Below are 20108 nucleotides of genomic sequence, written 5' to 3'. Positions count from 1 at the left end.
TGGTGAATTTAGTTGAAATTTGATTTGGTATGATTAAATTGGATTAAATAATGTTAAATTACATTAGTTGAACTTATCTACCATCTTGCCACTTAGTGGGCCACTTTGTTAAACCTTGTCTAGAGCTTGATTTCATGTCATTTGCTCATCTTTGAGAGACCAAAACCGTAGGAGAGACTGAGAGAGGAGAAGTTTGGTTTCATCTAGAGATTTACTTGGAGAACTTGAAGAATTGAATAGTAGATTGCAATTGAGCTTCTATACCTTGATTTGGAAACTTGAGGTAGGTGACTCACCCTTTTAATTGTGAGTTTGAGTTGTTCTTGCATGATTCATGGTAAGGTTAGTGATTTAAGGCATGAATTAGCTTAATATGTTGAATTGAGTAGGAATTCATGCATGCATGTATACATTGTTGAGTTTTGAGGTTGTTTTCATAGAATCCTCACATGCATGTCCATATTCTAGCTTTGGTCCATGAATTCAGCATGTTCTTGGAAGGATTGGCTCATTTGTTCTTGTATTAGAAGCTTTGAAGTTGATTAAATTCATGCATGTTGCATGTACATCATGTTCTTGAAGTTTTGTTTGGAAATGGATTCAATTGAACTACCTTTGGGCGTTGATTTTGCAAATTGATCTTTGAAACATGTCATATTATGAGTTTTAAAGTGTTTTCCAGAAAATTAGCCCAAAAGGATCGAATTTGATGCTTTGAATGTTGAGTTTCATGCTTGGAAACAAATCTGAAAATTCCAGATTTTAGATCTACGCTCGAGCGAGGAACTTCACGCTCGAGCGTACACTCTAAGTTCATGCAGTCCGCTTGAGCGGGAAAGGTAACGCTCGAGCGTGAAATGCGTGTATCCAGTACTTTGCATGTGTTTACAGTCCGCTCAAGCGGGAGAATGCATGCTCGAGTGAGGGCTTGTGTCTCACGCTCGAGCGGGGGTCGAGTGCCCGTTGAGTATGAATTTCATGCATCCAGTATTTTTGCAGTCCGCTCGAACGAGGAAAGTCACGCTCAAACGGAGCTCCTTTGTCTGCATGTCCGCTCAAGCATAGAAAGCCACGCTCGAGCGAGACTCCGGTTTTCTGAAAATTTTGAAAAATGTTTTAAAGTACATCTTTGCATCCTCATTTCATCCTAGGCATTCCTAAGCCTAGTTTAAGGCATCTTAATGAGGTTATTGATGTAGAACCACACCGAGTCAAGATAAGGACTAAATTATTGATTCCCAAACGTGCAACTTAGTGTGTGTTCATCTTGTAACTGTGTAGAGTTGGCATCCGAGGACGCTCACTAGCCTATCTGTAACCCAAAACTCTGTGAGTAACAATATTGTAAAGATATGTTCAATCATGAATATTTTCTGAATGATCTACTGTACTGCTTTCTGAAATAATATTTCTTACTAAATGAATGATGTCCTATTAATGAACTGTACTCATGGTATCCATAGCAACTTACTGTTACTGTACTGCTACTGTTACAGAGATCTCTGTCGGTTCCCATGTTGGAACCACTACTGTTTACTGTTATGATGGCCATCAACTGACTGTTCGGTCTGTTAAGACCTACTGTACTGTTTGCTATTGGATATACTACTTATAACTGCTATGGTTTCTAAATGAGTGATATGACTGCTTATTGACTAAAAGGACTTTCATTCTTAACCTTTTTACATAATTGTTATTCACTGGGCTTTAGCTTACTGTTTATATATATATATAGGTGTCCAGGCACCAGATCGGAGCTAGGAGCATTGGGTTAAACTCCCTTTTTGTCAAGCCAACCAACGTGCCTCACTGTGAGGTTCCAAGTGTGTCCAAGCCAAGGCTGTTTCGGGGTGTTTAGATTCCTCCTTCCTGTCTCTATTTTGTATAGACTGTATAGACTTGTACTGTACTGTTTTGGCAGGGATTTGGTCCCTAACCTGAATGCCTGTATATGATATATGTACATACTGCTTTTGTACTGAATGTGAATGTGTTATGAAAAGTCTTTTGCATACTAATTGTCACAGCTCATTGGGCATCTTTTATTACTGTTTTGACTTCCGCCAGCCCATGTACTCTATATTACTGTTATTACTGTTAAGCAGGCCTTCGGTAATCACGGATTACTGGCCGGTTACGGTGCTAAACCCATAGGGGTGGGTTTGGGTCGTGACAGAGTGGTATCAGAGCGATATCAAACCACGAGTTATACTGCACACATGTGTCCAAATGAGCTATAGGATGTCGTAGAAAAGTGAATAGGGCATTGCATGAGCATTGAAAAAGTATGTGTGGTCATGACATGAATATATATGCTAACGTGTTAATATGTTTAAAGTATGCAACTGCCTATATTTATTATTGCCATAATTGCCTATAGTGAAATGGAGAATGCAAGAACTACTAATGAAACTGAATCATCTGACGCCAGAATGGCAAGGCTAGAAAGAACAGTTGAAATGTTGACTGAGGCCTTGAGGCTACAACAGAACCAACAGCCCTCACCTCCTCCGGTACAACCAGAACCGAATATGAATGATGATATAATTGCTCTAATGCAGAATTTTAGTAAAATGAAACCACCGTCATTCTAAGGAGGCCTCGAACCGCTGAAGGCCGAAGCATGAGTCCTAGAGACTGAGAAATTGTTTAAAGTCTTTCCATGTTCTAAAGCACACAAAGTGCTACTGGCTACCTTCACCTTACAAGAAGAGGCCAGAAGGTGGTGGATGCTGGTCCGCGACACCAATACTGCCATGAATTGGGCTCAGTTTAAGGGAGCCTTCTTTGAGAAATACTTTCCACAGTGTGTCAAGGACCGAAAAGTGACTGAATTTGAACAACTGAAACAAGGCACTATGTCCGTAGCTGAGTACGAATCGAAATTCACTGAACTCGCCAGATATGCACCACATATGGTGGATACCGATTACAAAAAGGCCAGGAAGTTTGAAGGTGGCCTTAATGTTGAAATCCTTGACAGAATCAATGTTCTGAATCTACTGAAATATGTAGATGTTCTTGACCGAGCAATAATGGCTGAGTCGAACATCGAGGCACTGAAACAGACTGAAACACCAGTGACCGAGTGGCGTGGTAAGAGACGAGGCTTCAAGTTTAAGAAAGACTGGAACAGTTCATTGAATAAAAAGCAAAATACAGGGTCACCAACCAGTTCCAGTCAGGGAAGTGGTTCCATACCGCCCTATTCTGAATGTGGTAAGAAACATAAAGGGGTTTGTTATAAAATTTCAGGTGCTTGTTACAGGTGTGGCACAGTGGGCCATATGGTCAAAGATTGCCCTTCTGCTCCTCAAGGCAATAGTAAAACTGCAGCCAGCGCCGCAGCATCAACTGTTGCACCAAAACCCAATTCTAAAGCCACTGGAAAAGAGCCTATGAGGCAAGGCCTAGTGTTTGCACTCGTACCAGGAGATGTGCAGAATACCAAGACCGTTGTGTCAGGTATACTCTCAATTTGTGCTCAAAATGCTTATGTTCTGATTGATTCGGAGTCTACACATTCATATGTCTCCCATGCTTTTTCGTGAAAATTAAATAGACCACTGGAACCTATGAACTATCTAGCTATATCTTCACCTATTGGAGGATCCATGACTTGTGCTTATATGTACCCTGCATGTGAAATTATTGTTAGAGATGTTCATTTGTATATTGATTTACTGCCTCTGAATCTTGATCACTCTGATGTGATATTGGGAATGGACTGGTTAACAAAATATCATGCTACCATAGACTGTGTAACGAAACAAGTTGTTTTCCGTCCACCTGGATTGCCTAAATTTGTGTTTAACAGAGTTGGAGTAGTACCTCCCCCGTATCTGATTTCATCCATGAAAGCTTTTAAACTGATTAAAATGGGTTGTAAAGGGTATCTGTGTTGTGTATTGACTGTACCTATAAGTTGTGTATTTGTGAACAGTATTCTTATAGTCAGAGAATTCCCAGATGTTTTTTCAGATAATTTGCCAGGGGATTTGATTGACAGGGACATTGAGTTCACCATTGATGTGATTTCGGGTACACAGCCAGTATCTAAAGCTCCTTACAGAATGGCACCGACTGAATTGAAAGAGTTGAAAGTTCAGCTGCAAGAGTTGTTAGATAAGAAGTTCACCAGGCCCAGTACTTCACCGTAGGGCGCATCGATTTTATTTGTGAAAAAGAAAGACGGCTCATTGAGACTCTACATTGACTACCGTGAACTGAATAAGGTAACAGTGAAAAATAAATATCTATTGTCTCGTATTGATGATTTATTTGACCATTTACAGGGTGCCCAAGTTTTCTCTAAAATTGACCTTAGATTTGGATACCACAAGTTGAAAGTCACGACAGGGGACATTGAAAAGACCGTCTTTCGAACGAGGTATGGACATTATGAATTCTTAGTTATGCTTTTCGGAGTTACCAATGCACCTGCTGCATTTATGGACCTTATGAACAGAATTTTCAAGCCATACCTTGATGAATTTGTAGTTGTTTTCATAGATGACATTTTAATTTATTCCAAAAGTACGGAAGAACATGAACATCATTTGAGAACTGCCCTATATACCCTAAAAGAACAGAAACTGTATGCTAAACTGACAAAATGTGAATTTTGGCTTGACAATGTTATGTTTTTGGGACATGTAATCAGTAAGGATGGAATATCAGTTGATCCGCAGAAAATTGAAGCAGTGGTGAATTGGCCTAGATCGACAAATGTCACCGAAGTCTGAAGTTTTCTAGGCTTAGCCGGATATTACAGAAGGTTTGTCAAAGACTTCTCCAAAATTTCCCTACCACTGACTCAATTGACTCAAAAGGAGATATCATTTGACTGGACTAATCAGAGAGAATCAGCCTGTCAAGAGTTTAAGACTCGACTTGTGACTGCACCGATTCTTACCCTACCCTCAGGTACAGATGGTTATACTATATTTAGTGATACTTCTTATAAGGGTTTGGGATATGTTTTAATGTAGAATGGTAAAGTTATTGCGTATACTTCCCGACAGCTGAGACCACATGAAAAGAACTACCTAACCCATGACTTGGAACTTGCTGCAGTAGTGTTTGCATTGAAAATCTAGCGTCACTACCTTTATGGGGCAACATGTGAAGTGTATACAGACCACAAGAGTTTGAAATACTTCTTCACACAGAAAGAACTGAACATGAGACAACGGAGATGGTTAGAACTGATAAAAGACTACGATATGCAAATTCTATACCACCCAAGGAAAGCCAACACCATTTCTGATGCGCTCAGCCGGAAATCAGTTGGAAATTTAGTTTGTTTACTTACCGGGCAGAAAGAATTACTATGTGACCTTGAAAGGTTTGAAGTTGAGATCGTTTTGCGTGAACAAAGTGGAACCTTAGCCGCTATTTCTGCTCAACTGGCACTTATTGAAGAGATTAAAGAAAAACAGCAACAGGATGACATCTTGAAGAAGATCATCGATGAACGAGAATCTAAGCTGAGGCCGGGTTTCAAATTTGAGAACAACGTACTAAAATTTCAGGGAAGATTATGTGTACCAAGTGATTCTGAACTAAAAAGAAGAATTCTGCAAGAGGGCCACAATTCAAAATTGTCTATCTATCCAAGAAATACGAAAATGTACCAAGACTTGAAACTGAATTTCTGGTGACCGGGAATGAAGAAAGAGATTGCTGACTTTGTGTCGAAATGTCTTCATTGCCAACAAGTTAAAGCCGAACATCAACGACCCGCAGGCTTACTGCAGCCCTTACTGATAACGGAGTGGAAATAGAAACATATCACTATGGACTTCATTGTTAGTTTACCTTGCTCCAGTAAAGGTATGGACTCAATTTGGGTTATTGTTGATAGACTGACTAAATCTGCTCACTTCTTACCTGTCAAAACAATTTATAATGCAGACAAATTGGCTATAATCTATATTGATGAAATTGTTAGATTGCATGGAGTGTCTGTGTCCATTGTTTCTGATAGGGACTCGAAGTTTACATCGAGATTCTAGCAAAGCCTACAGACAACACTGGGTACTGAACTGAAACTGAGTAGTGCGTACCATCCTCAGACAGATGGCCAGTCAGAAAGAACCATCCAGACTCTGGAGGATTTACTGAGAATGTGTGTCGTTGATTTTCAGAGAAATTGGAAAAGCATTGGTATGGCGCCTTTCGAGGCTTTGTATGGCAGAAAATTTCGATCTCTGATTTGCTGGGCAAAAGTTGGAGATGAGCCTTTGTTTGGGCCCAAGATTGTACAAGAAACCACCGAAAAAGTGTAACTGATTCAACAGAGATTGAAATCCGCACAAAGCCGACAGAAAAGTTATGTAGATGTCCGAAGGCGAGACAGAGAATATAAAGTAGGTGATCACGTTTTTGTTAAAGTGACATCGATGAAAGGCCAGACCCGTTTTGGGGTTAAAGGCAAGTTAGCACCGAGATATGTCAGACCGTACGAGATTATTGAAAAGATTAATCCGGTATGGCACGCCCGGTGGGACTAATTGAAATGGCTAGACATAGGAGATAAAGAGAAAATGAATGCTTGGAAGAAGGTGTGGAAGGAGAGGTAGAAATTCCTAATCCAAAGGATAATGTGATAATACATCCTGTGGAAGTACCTGTCTTATCAGAACCTATGGTCGAACAGACTAGCACTTCAGAGCAAGTACCACATGTTCAAAATATTGGACGAGGTCATGTAGTTGGACCATCCACTGTTCCATCTACTTAGCCAATAAATCCACGGGGAGGCCTAGTAGATGCCATGGGATAGCAGTTAATGAACACAATGGAAAGATGGGCAATATCCTTTATGGATCGAATAAATACCCATCAACCAACTAACACAAGGCATATGGAGGAAATTTCAAATGTCCCTCAGCAAAGATTGGCTAGTGATAAACAGCCTATACAAAATAATGGACATACTAATGGTCAAACTAGTAATCAAAACTATGAACGACCATCACCTCAGTCTTGGTATGAGCCTCTTTCGAGGCCTGTGACAAATCAAAATGCCTTATTACTTAATAGTGAAGTCGTGCAAATTGGGGGATCTGGGCCAACATAAGAAAATTGCATAAGGATGTTTCCAAATCCTATACCTGGCACGAAGGGGTTCACTAATCCTTTGTTCGAATTTGTACCCGGGGGGTTGGAAGGGTTTCCTGCGATTGAAAGAGACACAACACCTGTTCCAGCACCTTTCGCAGGACAGGCTCAGAGGGGTCACCCATTCCCTCAACAGCAGTCAACACCACAGGGACAACCAGTCCCAAATATACCTCCCTATGGACCAAGAGGACCTCAGGCACAAAGTTTTCCACCAAATCTTGTGTTTGTTCCTCCAGTGGTGGTTCAATAAGCACAAAATATGGTTCTTAGGGATCAAATTGCTGATATTGTTAGAGAGATGTGTAGACCGATGGCTCGGGGGGTTCAAACTCCTGTGTATAGGAAACCATATCCAAAATGGATAGATAGGGTATATGAATACCCAAGAGGGTTTAGAATACCAGACTTTGCTCTTTTTTATGGAAATGGAAACCAGTCAACGGTAGAGCATATTGCTAGGTTCGCTGCCCAATGTGGTGAATTTACCAATAATGATTACATGAAGTTAAGACTATTCCCAAATTCTTTAACTGGTGTAGCTTTTGTATGGTATATTAACCTTACACCTGGCTCTATCCAAGCTTGGCAACAAATGGAGAAGGCATTTCATGTCCAATTCTTCTAAACGGAGCCAGAAGTTTCCATTACCGACTTGGCAAGGTTGAGTCAAAGGTCTGATGAGAAGGCTGCCCAATTTATTGCCAGATTCAAAATAGCACGAAACAAATGTAAGATCATTCAACTAGAGCCTGAATTCGTGAGATTGGCTCAAAATGGTTTAGAGTTTAGGCTTCGAAAGAAGTTTAACTCAACTGAGTTTAGAGACTTAGTGGAACTAACCTATAAGGTGTTTAGATATGAAACATTACTGGAGGAAGAACAAGATCGAAGTAATGCATCATACAAGACGTATTATAGAGATCCTAATTATGAGATTGATGCAGCAAAGATCGTAGGGAAAGAACCTGTGATCTGTGAGACATTAATTCATAAAGACACAACAATAGACCAGTAGTTTAAAAATAAAGACCTTTATAGGAAATATTCTTTCAATTTAACAAAGGCAGATAACATTTTTGATCATTTGCTTGCGGCAAACATCCTAAAGTTACCAAAAGGAGTCAAAATTCCGTCTCCAAAAGGACTAAAAGGAAAAGTGTATTGTAAATGGCATAATTCTTGGTCTCATTCAACTAAAAACTGTATTATTTTTCGAGACATGATCTAATAACATATTCGAAAGGGGTGTTTAAAATTCCCAGCTAAAACAGAAAATGCTATGGGGATTGACACTAATCCATTTCCAGAGATTGGAGAAGTTGCAGCTAATGTCATTGTGCCAGACTTCTAGAATTTATCCTTGAAGGAATTAGAAGAGGTTAATGTGCAAATGCATGTTGCCAGCCAGACTACTGTCAAGAAAGATGCTAGACGTTCACCAGCTGATGGACAGGGCTTTGCAGACCACAGGGAAGGCTCTGTTGAAGAGGTACTGGATGATGATTCTTTAGAGGCAGCTGTCATACAAAGAATGTGTCCCAAATGCAGGTTAAGCTACAAGTCGTTGAAAAGGCTTCCGATTGATGGGAAGCAGTATTACAAAGATGTGCAGACACGTCCCAAACCAACTAGTGCTTATAAAAAAAGATCATATCAAACTGGTCCTAGGCATCAGCCATTCATGGATGGGCCAACAGCCACTAGAGTGCACTCTAAGGGTAAGAGACCTCTACATGAGTTTAGATCACCCAACTATTACAGAATGAAGGGCAATCATCCTGAAAGGAGACTTGAATTGGGCTCAAGTTATGGGATCAAAGCTAGAGATTGGCCCTCTAAACCAGCCTCACACAAGATAGAAAGTGGCCACCTTCATGAAAGGCCTGAATTAGGCCCAAACAGGGAGTCAGGGCTAAGCAGTGGCTTTCACAGACAGCTTCAAAACTGGCTTTAAAGGAAGAAAGAGGCAGTTCAACAACTAAGCTAGTGGGTTCATGGGTACCTGGAGTTCCAGATTGGTTTGTCATGCAGAACAAACCTAAAGAAATACCTACCCAAAGAAATGTTGTTGGAGACCAGGGTAGGATGGTTAAACCTCCTCTGGTGGCTCCAAATAATTGGGTGTTACTAAAGCATCCAAAAACAAAAGAACCAAATATGTTCCCAGTGATTTCTAAATCCCAAAGGAGAAAAATCCAACGAAGGTACACTCAGTACCAGAAAGATCTAAAAGAAAATGGGGAAAACTCTTCATTGGTTTAGCCAAAAGGGCTAGACAGAGGGAAAAAAAAAGTCCAAAGTTAGATCATAGTCCAAAATCGACTCCTCGAGGCAAAAAGAGTTGCAGCAGAGAGTAGTTAGCCAAAGTTCACTCCGAACTGAAAACTAAACAAAGATCCAGTTTGGCAGGAGTGGAAAGGGCTTTGATGGAAAGCAATAGTGAGACAGAGAGAGAAGTTGGCCTAGGCCAAAGGAAAGAGATGGTTGAGGAGGAAATGTTTGAAGCCTTCATGGCTGAACAAACATTTTTGGTCGAAAAACCAGTAGAAACAGACCATTCGAAGGAAGTCATTAGTACTGAAGTGCCAGAATGCAGTATGGAACATGTTTCTGAAGTAATTAAACAAGTTGGCCTATAAAAGAAGCAGATACAGCCAGTGGTCCAATTTGGCTCGTTTCTTCCAGTGTCGGTGAATATGGTGCATATACTGCCACAGGAGTTCTAAACTGAGGATGAAAACCAAGAAGGTCAGGAGATTGACCTAATTCCAGTTTTTAGTGAGGACTCACAGGTTAGGATAGTGCAAGACGAATCCGAAGTGGCCACACCAATGGAAACTGAAGACGAGAGCGAGGAAGAGGTGAGTATTAACCTCTCATACCCTTTTGAATATCCTACGACATCCATGACACAGCATGTTAAACCCTTGTATATCAAGGCCTTCTTCGATGGGATATAGACGAACCGGGTATTGGTGGATAATGGGGCAGCAGTAAACCTGCTTCCGAAATCTTCCTTGAAGAAACTAGGAAACAGGAACCCCAGATTAATCCCAACCAGCACAACCATTGCTGGTTTTGTTGGGGATAAACAGATGGCTCAGGGTATTTTGCTCATCAACCTGAGTGTAAGAACCAGAGACTGCATGATAGCATTCTTCATTATCAACAGCAATGCTAAGTATAATGCTCTACTTGGTAAGGATTAGATTCACACCAACAAATGTGTGTCTTCCTCTCTACATCAAAAGATAATGATGGCCTTGTGCAATGGAGAGACAGAGGAGATCAATGCAGACTCTCAACCCTTCATAGCTTGTGCAGATTTTGCAGAGGCCAAATTGTATACTGAAGGAGTGACACCACTCAGTATACTGAGAAAACCTGATGGATCAGCCGAAGTGACGGATGATGAGGAATTAACACACCTGAAGCACTTAGTCCAGGAAAATGCTGATGAAGAGTTTGTCGCCAAGGATGACAATGATGCCTAGTTGTAGGCAAAAAGATGAAACCTAGGAGGCCAGATCTTTGGCTTTAATTAAGTTCTCAATATTGGATGTAAAATCAATAGTCCAGAAGGTGCAAGAGCAAGAAAAAAAAAGCCATGGTAGTTGGCAAGCAGGAGCAGTAACAGGTCACGTTTTTGGCCTTTGATAAATACTATACATTGGATATTGAAACAAAAGTCCAGGAGATACAGGAAAAAGAAGCCTTATGGACAGACTTTGTCTATGAAGATGAGGGCAAAGATGTTGAATCAAAAAAACTGGAAGCAGAACAAAGCAAGGAGATTGCTTCGAAGATAGAAAAAATCAAAAAAGAAGCATCAATGAGTTCTTAGATACAAGACCCCTTGGAAGAAGTTAACTTAGGGGAAGGTTCTACACTGCAACCCATCTACATTAGTACTTGGTTAAGTGCTCTTGACAGGGACCAATTGTTGGTGGTCTTAAAGAGATATAAATATTGTTTTGCATGGTCTTATAATGAACTGTCAGGGTTGGACAGGTCATTAATAAAACATAGGCTCCCCATGAAAGCTAATTTCAAGCTATACAAGCAAAAACCAAGAAGGATGAGTCCTGAAGTGATTCAGAAGGTCAAGGAGGAAATTCTTTGGCTTTAATTAAGTTCTCAATATTTGATGTAAAATCAATAGTCCAGAAGGTGCAGGAGCAAAAAAAAAAAAGCCATGGTAGTTGGCAAGCAGGAGCAGTAACAGGTCACGTTTTTGGCCTTTGATAAATACTATACATTGGATATTGAAACAAAAGTCCAGGAGATACAGGAAAAAGAAGCCTTATGGACAGACTTTGTCTATGAAGATGAGGGCAAAGATGTTGAATCAAAAAAACTGGGAGCAGAACAAAGCAAGGAGATTGCTTCGAAGATAGAAAAAATCAAAAAAGAAGCATCAGTGAGTTCTCAGATACAAGACCCCTTGGAAGAAGTTAACTTAGGGGAAGGTTCTACACTGCAACCCATCTACATTAGTACTTGGTTAAGTGCTCTTGACAGGGACCAATTGTTGGTGGTCTTAAAGAGATATAAATATTGTTTTGCATGGTCTTATAATGAACTGTCAGGGTTGGACAGGTCATTAATAAAACATAGGCTCCCCATGAAAGCTAATTTCAAGCTATACAAGCAAAAACCAAGAAGGATGAGTCCTGAAGTGATTCAGAAGGTCAAGGAGGAAATTCTTAGACTCCTTAAGGCAGGCTTTATTAGGACAGCTAGGTATGTTGAATGGCTATCCAATATTGTGCCTGTAGTTAAGAAGAATGGTAAAATGATGGTATGCATCTATTTCAGAAACCTGAATTTAGTAACTCTAAAAGATGAGTACCCCATGCCCATAGTAGATTTATTAGTGGACAGTTCAGCAGGGCACAAGATTTTATCAATAATGGATGGGCACTCTGGTTATAACCAAATCTGCATTGCAGAAGAGGATATCCACAAGACAACATTCAGATGTCCTGGGAACATTGGCACCTTGGAATGGGTTAAAATGCCATTTGGTCTGAAAAATACTGGGGCTACATATCAAAGGGCTATGAACACTATCTTTCATGATCTCATTAGAGGATATTTAGAGTGTTATATTGATGACATTATAGTAAAGTCCCAATCTATTGAGGAACATTTGTTGCTTCCTCCTGAAATTGAGCATATGCATAATGTCTTCCATATTTCAATGTTGAGGGATTATCTTCAGGATCCCTTTCATGTTATTGAGCCTACCCGTGTAGTGCTAAGTGACGACTACACTTATGAGGAACGGCCTATTCAGATTGTAAACAGATGGATCAAGAAATTGAGGAACAAAGAGATTCCGTTAGTGAAAGTCGATTGGCAAAACCATGGTGGCGTTTATGCCACTTGGGAAAGGGAAGACGATATGATGAAGAGATATCCTGAATTGTTCCCACTAAATCCAGTATTCTTCCAAAACGAAAATAATTCGAGTTTGGAGGACCAAACTCTTTGTAAGGAGGGGAGACTGTGAAAACCCTCACCACTGATTAGTGCTAATCTATGATTAAGCATGTTAAGTGACTGATTGACTGAAATTCTGAACTGATTGATTGAGTGTATTAGTTTAAATGCAAATCTATCTGTTTGACTGCTAAATGATCTCTTCATGTTTTATGTTTTAAACTGCAAATTGAAGACCTTATCGGCGGCCGAATCTGAAACTGATTAGTGTTTTATGCTAATTAGAATTAATGTGATTTTATGGTGAATTTAGTTGAAATTTGATTTGGTATGATTAAATTGGATTAAATAATGTTAAATTATATTAGTTGAACTTATCTACCATCTTGCCACTTAGTGGGCCACTTTGTTAAACCTTGTCTAGAGCTTGATTTCATGTCATTTGCTCATCTTTGAGAGACCAAAATCGTAGGAGAGAGTGAGAAAGGAGAAGTTTGGTTTCATCTAGAGATTTACTTGGAGAACTTGAAGAATTGAAGAGTAGATTGCAATTGAGCTTCTATACCTTGAATTGAAAACTTGAGGTAGGAGACTCACCCTTTTAATTGTGAGTTTGAGTTGTTCTTGCATGATTCATGGTAAGATTAGTGATTTAAGGCATGAATTAGCTTAATATGTTGAATTGAGTAGGAATTCATGCATGCATGTATACATTGTTGAGTTTTGAGGTTGTTTTCATAGAATCCTCACATGTATGTCCATATTCTAGCTTTGGTCCATGAATTCAGCATGTTCTTGGAAGGATTGGCTCATTTGTTCTTGTATTAGAAGCTTTAAAGTTGATTAAATTCATGCATGTTGCATGTACATCATGTTCTTGATGTTTTGTTTAGAAATGGGTTCAATTGAACTACTTTTGGGATTTGATTTTGCATATTGATCTTTGAAATATGTCATATTATGAGTTTTAAAGTGTTTTTCAGAAAATTAGCCCAAAATGATCGAATTTGATGCTTTGAATGTTGAGTTTCATGCTTGGAGACAAATCTGGAAATTCCAGATTTTGGATCCACGCTCAAGTGAGGAACTTCACGCTCAAGCGTACACTCTGAGTTTATGCAGTCCGCTCAAGCGGGAAAGGTAACGCTCGAGCGTGAAATGCATGTATCCAGTACTTTGCATGTGTTTACAGTCCGCTCGAGCGGGAGAATGCACGCTCGAGCGAGGGCTTGTGTCTCACGCTCGAGCGGAGGTCGAGCGTGTGACGACCCAGATTTTTAATTATTTTGTAGAATTTATACTAATATTATTTAATCTCAGTTCGGAAAATATATAATTTATTACAACAATGATTCATCCCCCCTTTTCCTCCCACCCCCTTTGACCCCATCTCTCTCTCATTGGTTACATTTTCTTTTTCTTTTTCTTTTTTTTCCTGCCCCTCCAATCACCACCCGCCACGTGGCAAAGGGGGGTAAGGGGGTGACCCCCAAAAGGGGGTCCCCAAGCATTATTCAATTTATTATATATTATTATGTGTAATTTTGTAAAATAATATAATTATTTAAAAGTTTAGGGGTCAAAATATAAATAATAATAATATAGATAATATAAATAATAATAATAATGGGTGTGGTACTAAAATAAATAATTAATTTTCTATTAGTATATAATAATGTGTAATTTAATTAAGAATTAATTAATTTATATAATTATATTAAAATATTGGATCAAAAGATAATTATCTTAAATATCTATTAAGGATAAGAATAAATCTATGTAATAATGAATCAAATCCTTGAAAAGCCACGCGTAGGCCAACCAATGGCCTCACCTCCCTTATAAATAAGAAGGTGATTCGACTGGGTGAGAAGAAAAAGAAACGGAAAGAAAGAAGAGAGAAAGAAAATGAGAGAAAGAAAAGAAAGAGAGGAAAAAAAGGAAAAAAAAGATGAGGAAGTTGGAAGAGTTTTTGATAGTGGAAAGAAAGAGTGGGGTATTAAAGTTAAGGTGAGTTATATTATATTTTGAGTTACTAAATGGTATTTTATGTATGTTTTGACTTACCAAAATCTATTTTATATAAGTTATGTTTTATAAATTATTATAAACTATAATAACATTTCAGTTACGTGGTTTTATTTCTGAACCCTATTTCTATAAAAGGAAACCCATGGATATGTCTCTTTATATTTTAAAGAATATTTGACTATGACCTTATAAACAATTATGTTTTGTAAGTACCACCGCGGGAGTCCCACGCCTTGGGGGATTTAAATAACCATTGGCCTCTCTTTGGTTACTTTGTGGCCCTTTGATCCATTGACCTCAGTTCTGTGCGGACCAAAGTGCTGTGCGGAACTAAGTGTTACACTATTGTGGGAGCCACCTCTAGAATCTGTACGAGCCACCTCTTGAATCCGTACCTCTGTTCTGTGCGGACCAAAGTGCTGTGCGGAGCTAAGTGCTACACTATTGTGGGAGCTACCTCTAGAATCCGTACGAGCCACCTCTTGAATCCGTACCTCTGTTCCGACTGTCACTTCTGTGACCTCTGTTCTGTACCGTGATTATGGGGATATATTTATATAATATCTGTATTTCAGTTTCTGTTACTTAAATGATTTATGCTACTCAAATTATTTGTTTATGTAAATGTTTTGGCTACATAACTATCCATGGTTATTTCGTGCCACTTATACTCTTGGTATAATATTTCGCACTCTGCCATGTGCTTATAGTTGTTTACCAATTTTCAGGAATCAATGCACTTCAGAAATAGCTTTTTGGAAAGTCGAGTTGCGGAATAGACATACACAGTACTTTTATTGATATTTTTATATGTAAATATCGGCCTTTTTGGGTCAATAAATTTTGTAATAAAAATAGAAGCTCCAATGATTATTTTGGTACCCTTACTTAAATATTACTTCCGCTTACGTTTATTAATTTGTTTAAAGAATTGGCCGGAGGTAACATCAGTTACTGGCCATCACGATACTTAACCCTTGGGTACGGGGAGCGGGTCGTGACAAATGGTATCAGAGCAACGGTTTATAAAAAAAAAAAAATCATCATTGGAGCATAGGACACGCCCATATTTAAGAATTCAGATAACGGGTAATTAGTACCGACTTATTATATTTTGTTCGTCGATTTAATTATATTATAATTTTATATGATTATATATATATAAGAATTTTTTTTTTAGTATGCCTAATTTGTGAAGGATATTAGATATAATTTATATTTGTTATAGTAAAAGAAGGACAAGAAAAGAAGGATGTCGGGCTCAAGCACCTACTAAAATTATAATATAATTAAATACATGGAATTTTCAGTTCAGTATTCAAAAAAAAAAAAATTATTTCGATATTTTTTAAAAGTAGGTTCAAATTATAACGATACTAATTTTGAAACTATTTTCCATCAGTGAAAAGTTTATCTCAAGTTTTTCGATTCTTGCATATGATTCTGTCATTGTATTCTCATTTTTTATTTTTTTTATTTTTTTATCGTAAATAAAACGAGTGAAAAGTTTTTAAAGTCATCAATTATTTCTCATTTTGGCCCAAACCAATTTTGACAACTAGACAGTGAGTTATTTTTGGTAAATTTTTTTTTTAGAGGTACTATTTTCTATCAGATTAATCATCTAGTATATATTTATCAGAGTGCGCAGCGGATAGCTTACATATGACAAATTTCGAGGACAAAATTTTAAAAGGAGGGAAAATTGTGACGATCCAGATTTTTAATTATTCTGTAGAATTTATACTAATATTATTTAATCTCAGTTCGGAAAATATATAATTTATTATATATTATTATGTGTAATTTTGTAAAATAATATAATTATTTAAAAGTTTAAGGGTCAAAATATAAATAATAATAATATAGATAATATAAATAATAATAATAATAATGAGTGCGGTACTAAAATAAATAATTAATTTTCTATTAGTATATAATAATGTATAATTTAATTAAGAATTAATTAATTTATATAATTATATTAAAATATTGGGTCAAAAGATAATTATCTTAAATATCTATTAAGGATAAAAATAAATCTACATAATAATGAATCAAATCCTTGAAAAGCCACGCGTAGGCCAACCAATGGCCTCACCTCCCTTATAAATAGGCGTCCAGATCCTCTAGAGTAACTCTCTAGAGTGATCCTCTAGAGTGGATGATCGGACGGTTCAGAATCGTCCTCACCAAAACGACGTCGTTTTGGTGAGGACAAAAAAAAAAAAAAAAAAAAAACTTTTTTCCCCATTTGAAAATTCCCCCCAGGCTGTTTGATATGATTCCAGCGGGAAGAAGCAGACCTGCGAAAGGAGAGAGGGAAGAAAAGTTACAGACCAGGTCGCCCCCGCCGTGCATCCCGTCGGAAAATTACAGGTCGCCCCCGCCGTGCATCCCGTCGGAATATCATTCCAGCGGGAAGAAGCAAACCTCCTTTTATTTCTCTATTTTTCTCTCTCAATTTTCTTTCCAGTTTCTCAGAAAATTACAAAAAAACAGAGAGATTTTCATGGAAATTCGATGAGATTTAGTAACTAAAATGTTGAACTCGCTTTTCTGTTAGAAGATCTGGAGCTCGCGATTGAGGTTTGTAAATTGTTGTCTAACTTCGATTTTCTGTCTTTTTTGTGTAGAGATTTTCAATGCTTGCTTCCACACACACACACCTGCCCTTTTTGGTATTTTGTTATGATATAAATCAATCTATTCAGTCACGATTCTTTTGTTATCAAATCTATTTATTCATTTGTCTCAATACACTTGAACAGTATAGTTTTATATCTCGAGAATTTTGTTTCTCAAAATGTCCAAGAAATGATGCAGTTGAGAGTATATTGGGACAAAAAAATACTGAGACTTGGGAACATGGGATTTGAAGTGGATTTGGCTTTGATTTCTTTACTTGTTCATGAAGATTTGTTTGTTTCATTTCCATATTACAGAGAAAAGGCTTGTTCGGAGCTCTGTAATCGGGACAAATTCCTATTTTTTTACCATCTTTTGATTATCAATCCTCGTAATTAACTCAATTTTTGTTGGACAGGTACATTTCCAGGAGATGTTGAAGCAGTTTTTAGATGACATCTGAACTAGGAGATCAGTTTCTGGCTTTGCGAGATCGGAATCGGATATGAATCCCGACGATTCAAGCTTTGAAATGTTCTCGATTTCTTAGAAATCAACTTATCAATTTCAATATTCATAATCTCAAGACCCAAAAAATCGAAGCTTCCTCTGAATTCACTTTTTAAATCTGCTATCAATTTCGCAATATTCCTTTAATTCATTCACGTTGTTGTGAAGACAAACCCAAGTATAAAAAGGTATTTGAAAAAATCAGAATAAAATCAAGTTCGATTTTGCAATTTAGCTGATGATTTGATGTTCTCTGCTATTGCAGTTTCACAGAATTTGGAATCAGTTTCAGAGAATTTGGAATCAATTATTTTTCTTCAAGCAAGTTGCATCTTGTTTTTCTGTTTCAGGTATAGCTGTTTCAAAATTTGATTTTCATTTTGTAATGTTTTTGGGTTCGTTGTTGGTTTAATTTTTTTGGATTCCTATCTATGTTGTTGGGAATAGTAAATTTCTCACTTTCCTCCCCTCACCCAGAATCTGAGATTTTCCCCAATCTTCTCCTCCTCCTCCTTTGTTTGGTAGCCGATAAAATAATGCTTACTGAAGATAAGAGATTAAGAGTTGAATTTATTTCAAAAATGGAATTTCTGTTTCTTTCCCATTTTTGTCACTCATCAGTTCCTCAATCTCAACGCTGAAGAATAAACTAAAATTAAAGTTATTGTGCTTGTTTTTCCTTTTGTCAATTATTAATTTAGGAAGTGTCTATTGTGCTTGTTTTTCCTTTTGTCAATTTGGTTTCTAATTAAATGTGAGGAAGAAGAAGAAACTTAAAATGTTTATTATTATAGTATTTTCTATTTAAGGCCCAAGGAAATACAAATTAAAGTAAGCATATGATCAGTTTTTTTAGTTTTGTTGCACTAATTTTCCTTTGAACTCTTAGTTAGCAAACATGGGATTTCAATTTATAGAAAATGACTAGTTAGAAATATGGAAAGGTAGCTGATGCTTTCTAGTGAATTTATCTGCTTCATTTCTTATTTGGCCTGATATGGTCTAGTAATTATTGATCATAAGAGTGTAAAAATTATTAATTAGTAGAATTTTTCCTAGTTTGTTTATATATATTCAGGTGGTACGTTTGTTATTCGTTAATTATCTTATTCGGTTTGTATACAGTTTTTATGCTAATATTGAGCACTTTTTTATTTTTAAGTGACTTGGCACATTGATATGGAACCTAACAATCATGAGAATGACGGGGGTGAGTGTGATTGGAAGCCTAGAGTTCGCATGACATTTGATACAGAACAAGAAGCATATGATTTCTATAATACTTATGGAGGAAGGTTGGGCTTTAGTATTAGAAGGGGTTATGTAAACAAGAGCAAAGAGGGGCAAATCACTTCAAGGCAATTTGTTTGTAATAAGGAAGGATTTCGGGTTGTCGACAAGCGAGATTCATTAACAAAAAATCCTAGGCAGGAAGTGAGGACTGGTTGTCAAGCCCGAGTTGTCATTAAGTGGGATAGGAATATTCAGAAATTTTTTGTTAGTGATTTTGTTGAACAACATAATCATATCTTCGTACCAGCAGAATGTACGCATATGTTACCATCCCAAAGGAAGATATCTGCATCACAGGCAACCGAAATAGATTTAGCCGAAAAATCTGGAATCCGTCTTAATGCTGCATTTGAGCTCATGGGTAATGAAGTTGGTGGAAGGGAGTCGCTTGGGTTTACAAAACTTGACCAAAAAAATTATTTGAGAACGAAGAGGCAAAACAGTTTAGCATATGGGGAGGCAGGTAGCATTTTGCAATATTTTCGTGACAAATCATTGGAGAATCCATCTTTTTTTTACTCGGTCCAATTAGATAACGAGGAGCAGATTACGAACATATTTTAGGCCGATGCTCAGATGATCATGGATTATGGGCAATTTGGTGATGTTGTCACTTTCGACACTACTTACAAGTTAAATAGTGCACATAGACCATTTGCGTCTTTTGTTGGATTAAACCATCATAGGGAAACTGTGGTATTTGGTGCAGCTTTGATGTATGATGAGACTGCCGATTCTTTCGTATGGCTTTTTAGAAGATTCTTGGAGGCAATGTCAAGTATGGCTCCAAAAACAATTTTTACGGATCAGGATGCTGCAATGGCTAAGGCCATACCTATTGTCATGCCTAACACAACCCACCACCTTTGCACTTGGCATTTGATGCAAAATGCATTAAGGCATGCAAATTCTATCTTCAAGGATAAGGCGATGAAGGATAAGGAGATGAAGAGTGTTTTATACAAGTTTATGTACGACATTGAGGATGAGGAGAGTTTATGTTAAAATGGGAGGAAATGCTTGACAAGTATGAAGTAACAGATAATCATTGGTTGAAGTTAACATTTGGGGTC

At 37.7% G+C, this 20108-nt stretch overlaps 1 protein-coding gene across 1 annotated transcript; it reads left to right on the top strand.

The window, feature by feature from the left end:
- Positions 1 to 9959: 9959 nt before the first annotated feature.
- On the top strand, positions 9960 to 19599 carry LOC145793916 (protein FAR1-RELATED SEQUENCE 5-like). The gene is made up of 3 exons (XM_082876815.1): positions 9960 to 9989; positions 18008 to 18092; positions 18905 to 19599. The coding sequence occupies exons 1-3, from the start codon at positions 9960 to 9962 to the stop codon at positions 19597 to 19599; spliced, it is 810 nt and encodes a 269-aa protein (XP_082732941.1).
- The last annotated feature ends 509 nt before the right edge of the window (positions 19600 to 20108 follow it).

This window comes from Camellia sinensis, chromosome 6, assembly GCF_055761805.1.
Source record: "Camellia sinensis isolate YWXY chromosome 6, ASM5576180v1, whole genome shotgun sequence".
In the NCBI taxonomy this organism is placed as follows: Eukaryota; Viridiplantae; Streptophyta; class Magnoliopsida; order Ericales; family Theaceae; genus Camellia; species Camellia sinensis.
The sequence above is the reverse complement of the archived record's forward strand: the minus strand, read 5'-3'. Positions and strand labels throughout refer to the sequence as shown.